This window comes from Primulina huaijiensis, chromosome 9 (assembly GCF_012295235.1).
Source record: "Primulina huaijiensis isolate GDHJ02 chromosome 9, ASM1229523v2, whole genome shotgun sequence".
Classification (NCBI taxonomy): domain Eukaryota; kingdom Viridiplantae; phylum Streptophyta; class Magnoliopsida; order Lamiales; family Gesneriaceae; genus Primulina; species Primulina huaijiensis.
Window position 1 is genome coordinate 14,354,751 of NC_133314.1, and position 5,129 is coordinate 14,359,879.

Genomic DNA, 5,129 nt, shown 5'->3' on the forward strand with positions numbered 1-5,129 from the left:
AAAAAAAGTGGTAGACTAATTTGAGTATCTGAAAATAATTTAAACATGGATGATAATTCAAATAATCAAGATAATGATAACAATAATAACAACAATAATAATAATAATCAAGAACATGATCAATTAAGAACACTTAGGCACCATATGAACCCTATTAGAACTAGTGCCCCATCTTGTTTAGTTTTTCCTCCTGATGCATCTAATTTCAACTTTAAACCTCAAATTATTCAACTTTTACCAAATTTTCATGGCTTAGATTCTGAAAATCCATATTTACATCTAAGAGAATTTGAGGAAGTTTGTAACACTTATAATGATCAAAATTGTAGCATGGATATAGTTCGATTAAAGCTTTTCCCTTTTTCTTTAAAAGATAAAGCTAAAACATGGCTACAAAATTTGAGATCAAGTTCAATAAGATCATGGGAAGAAATGCAACAACAATTTCTCAAAAAGTTTTTTCCTTCCCATAGAACAAACTCTTTTAAAAGACAAATTACTACTTTTTCTCAAAAACAAGGAGAAACATTTTATCAATGTTGGGATAGATATAAAGAATTACTTAATACATGCCCACATCATGGTTTTGAAACATGGAGAATAGTTTCTCACTTTTATGAAGGTCTAATACCTAAAGATAGGCAAATGATAGAATTCATGTGTAATGGAACTTTTGAAGATAAAAACCCAAATGAAGCTATGGAGTATTTGGATTCATTAGCAGAAAATGCTCAAAATTGGGATAATATAGGCACAATAGAACCACCAACAACTAAAATCAATAATTCAACAAATGGGGGTGGTATCTATAATCTTAAAGATGATATAGATATTCAAGCTAAACTTGCATCTTTAGCAAGAAAAATTGAGTCATTAGAAATGAAAAAGAGTGGTCAATTAAAAAGTATTCAAGAAATTGTTTGTCATATATGTGATACACATGATCATGCTACAAAAGATTGTCCAACATTACCTTCATTTAAAGAATGTCTCCATGAACAAGCAAATTATGTTAACAATTATAAAAAACCAATACTAGATCCTTTTTCAACATCATATAATCCTGGATGGAAAAATCATCCTAATTTTAGTTGGAGGAATGATAATAATGCACAACCCTCACAACAATATTTTCAAAATAACCAAAATCATCAAGGTTATATTCCTTATGTTACACCTCCAAGAAAAAACTTTGAAGATGTAATTCATGCATTTATCCAAAAGCAAGAATCTATCAATATTCAAAACAGTCAATCTATGACTGATTTGAAAGAAACTCTTGCAAAATTTGCATCTGCACTTAATATTCATGAAAAAGGAAAATTTCCATCTCAACCTCAACCTAATCCTAAAAATCAAAATCAAGAATTAAAAAATGAAAAAATTGATCAAATAAAATCTGTTATTACCCTTAGAAGTGGTAAAATAGTTAATGATCCATATAGTAATGAAAACAAGGATCATTTAAAATCAAAGAGTAAGGATGATAATCCTGATACTTTTGAGAATGATGATACCTTAAATTCTAAAAATAATATGTTGAATGATAAATCATCTGAAATAGTAAATGAATCAAATAAACCTCCACCATTTCCTCATGCATTAACAAATCATAAAAAACAAAAAAATGATTCTGATATCTATGAAGTTTTTAAACAAGTAAAGATAAATATTCCGTTATTAGATGCTATTAAACAAGTACCTTCATATGCAAAATTTTTAAAAGACTTATGTACTGTGAAGAGAAAATTGCATGTGAAGAAGAAAGCATTCTTGGCTGAACAAGTAAGTTCTATTCTTCAAAATAATTCTAGTTTAAAATATAAAGATCCTGGTTGTCCAACAATTTCATGTATTATTGGAGAAAATAAAATTAAAAAAGCTTTGTTAGATTTGGGAGCAAGTGTGAATTTACTTCCTTATTCAGTTTATGAAAAACTTAATTTAGGAGAATTAAAATCCACTTCTGTTACTCTCTTACTGGCGGATAGATCAATCAAAATACCTAGAGGTATTGTAGAAGATGTGTTGGTTCAAGTTGATAAATTCAAATATCCTGTAGATTTTATTGTTTTGGATACACAACCAATAGAAGTACATAATGAAATACCAGTAATATTGGGACGACCATTTCTAGCAAATTCAAATGCTTTAATTAATTGTCGAAATGGAATAATGAAATTGTCTTTTGAAAATATGACTCTAGAACTTAATGTGTTCAATTTATGTAAACAACCAAGTATTAATGAAAATGAATATGATAATGAAATTGAAATAATTATGGAAGAAAATATACAAGAAGAAAACTTAAATCAACAATCTGAAGTTTTTTCAATAGAATGTTTTGAGTCTGAAAATAATTTTAAAAAAGATGATAATACAAAACTTGAATTAAAACTTTTACCATTCGAATTGAAATATGTATTTCTTGGTGAAAATAAAACATTTCCTGTTGTAATTTCTTCCACTCTTCTACCAAATCAAGAAGAAGATTTAATTAAATTACTTAAGAAATATAAAAATGCAATTGGATGGACTTTGAAAGATATAAAAGGTATAAATCCTTTAATTTGCACACATAAAATTCATTTGGAAGAAAATGCTAAAACATATCAACAACCACAAAGAAGGTTAAATCCACATATGAAAGAAGTTGTTAAGAATGAAGTATTAAAACTATTAGACGCTGGAATTATCTATCCAATCTCAGATAGTAAATGGGTAAGTCCAACACAAGTAGTACCTAAAAAGTCAGGCATCACTGTTATAAAAAATGAAAAGGGAGAGTTATTACAAGCTAGGATTCCATCTAGTTGGCGTATGTGTATTGATTATAGAAAATTAAATGATGCAACTAGAAAAGATCATTTCCCACTACCATTTTTAGATCAAATTCTAGAAAAAGTAGCAGGAAATTCTTATTACTGTTTTCTTGATGGGTATTCGGGGTATTATCAAATACCTATATCATTAGAAGATCAAGAAAAAACTACTTTCACTTGTCCTTTCGGAACTTTTGCATTTAAAAGAATGCCATTTGGTTTATGTAATGCTCCGGCTACTTTTCAAAGATGCATGTTAAGTATTTTCAGTGATATGATTGAAGAATTTGTAGAAGTTTTTATGGATGATATAACTGTTTTTGGAAACTCATTTGAAAATTGTCTTAAAAACCTAGAAGAAGTATTAAAACGATGTGAAGAAAAAAATCTTGTTTTAAATTGGGAAAAATGTCATTATATGGTTAAATCTGGGATTGTGTTAGGTCATGTGATATCTGAAAAAGGAATTGAAGTTGATAAAGCCAAAGTTGATGTTATTGCTAATTTAACATCACCAAAAACGGTCAAAGAAGTTCGATCATTCTTGGGTCATGCAGGTTTTTATAGAAGGTTTATAAAAAATTTCAGCATAATATCTAAACCAATTTCGAATCTTTTAACAAAAGATACACAATTTGAATGGACTCAGAAATGTGAAAATGCTTTTAAAAAAATAATTAATCTTTTAATTACATCACCTATTTTACAACCTCCAGATTGGTCTTTACCATTTGAATTAATGTGTGATGCAAGTGATTATGCTATAGGAGCTGTGTTAGGACAGAGAAAAGAAGGAAAACCGTATGCAATCTATTATGCTAGTAGAACCTTAAATAGTGCCCAAATAAATTATTCAACTACTGAAAAAGAATTACTTTCAGTAGTATTTGCATTAGATAAGTTTCGATCTTATTTAATTGGTTCTACTACTATTGTGTACACTGATCATTCTGCCGTAAAATATTTATCAAATAAACAAGATGCTAAGCCAAGATTAATACGGTGGATTTTATTGTTACAAGAATTTGATATTATAATTAAAGATAAAAAAGGAAAAGAAAATGTCGTAGCCGATCATTTATCTAGAATAATGACTGAATCATCTCATAATGAAATACCAATAAATGAAAATTTTCCAGATGATCAGTTGTTTTATGCTACTATTATGCCCTGGTTTGCTAACATTGTAAATTTTATTGTGACAAATAAAATGCCTTCTCATTGGAATTCACAGGATAAGAATAAATTCTTGATAGAAGTTAAAAAATTTTATTGGGATGATCCTTACTTGTTTAAGTATTGTCCTGACCAAATTTTTCGACGATGCATACCCGACAATGAAGTAAGTAATGTTATTAAATTTTGTCATTCTGAAGCATGTGGAGGTCATTTTTCATCCAATAAAACAGCTGCAAAAATCTTACAATGTGGATTTTATTGGCCCTCTTTATTCAAAGATACGCATTTATTTTGCAAATCTTGTGAAAACTGTCAGAAGATGGGATCAATTTCAAAACGAAACATGATGCCTTTAAATCCAATCATAATTATTGAAATATTCGATAGTTGGGGGATAGATTTTATGGGTCCATTTCCATTATCTTTTGGATATACGTACATTTTAGTCGCTGTTGATTATGTTTCAAAATGGATTGAAGCAATTGCATGTAGAACTAATGATCATAAAGTTGTTATAAAATTTTTAAAAGAAAATATTTTTAGTCGATTTGGAATACCTAGAGCAATAATTAGTGATGAGGGAAGTCATTTTATAAATAAATCATTTTCTTCTTTGTTAAGAAAATATGGCATTACACATAAAGTTTCTACCTCATATCATCCTCAAAGTAATGGTCAAGTTGAACTTGCAAATAGAGAAATAAAACAAATTTTAGAAAAAACTGTTAATCCAAATAGAAAAAATTGGTCTTTAAGATTAACTGATGCATTATGGGCATATAGAACTGCATTTAAGACATCATAAGGGATGTCACCATATAGGTTAATTTTTGGTAAGCATTGTCATTTACCGGTTGAAATTGAACATAAAGCTTATTGGGCAATTAAAGCATTTAATATTAATTTAGATGATGCATCTAAATTAAGAAAATTGCAATTAAATGAACTTGAAGAATTAAGAAATGATGCATATGAAAATTCAAAGATTTATAAAGATAAAACTAAAGCCTTTCGTGATAAAAATATTAGGAGAAAGTCATTTGAAATTGGACAAAAAGTTTTACTTTATAATTCTCGTTTGCATTTATTTCCAGGAAAACTAAGATCGAGATGGTCAGGACCATTTAT

The 5,129-nt window shown here is 28.3% G+C and overlaps 1 protein-coding gene and 1 non-coding gene across 2 annotated transcripts; one reads left to right on the forward strand and one right to left on the reverse strand.

The window, feature by feature from the left end:
* Positions 1-108: 108 nt before the first annotated feature.
* LOC140983893 (uncharacterized) lies at positions 109-4,806 on the forward strand (the record flags this gene model as incomplete). The annotated part of the gene is made up of 7 exons (XM_073451047.1): positions 109-163; positions 638-892; positions 986-1,944; positions 2,119-2,487; positions 2,935-3,194; positions 3,765-3,818; positions 4,197-4,806. Coding segments are annotated over 7 exons (2,562 nt in total), but the record flags the coding sequence as incomplete, so codon positions are not given.
* On the reverse strand, positions 477-587 carry LOC140985452 (small nucleolar RNA R71). Its single transcript, XR_012176771.1, has one exon. It is a non-coding gene; the product is annotated as a small nucleolar RNA R71 (small nucleolar RNA).
* Positions 4,807-5,129: the final 323 nt, after the last annotated feature.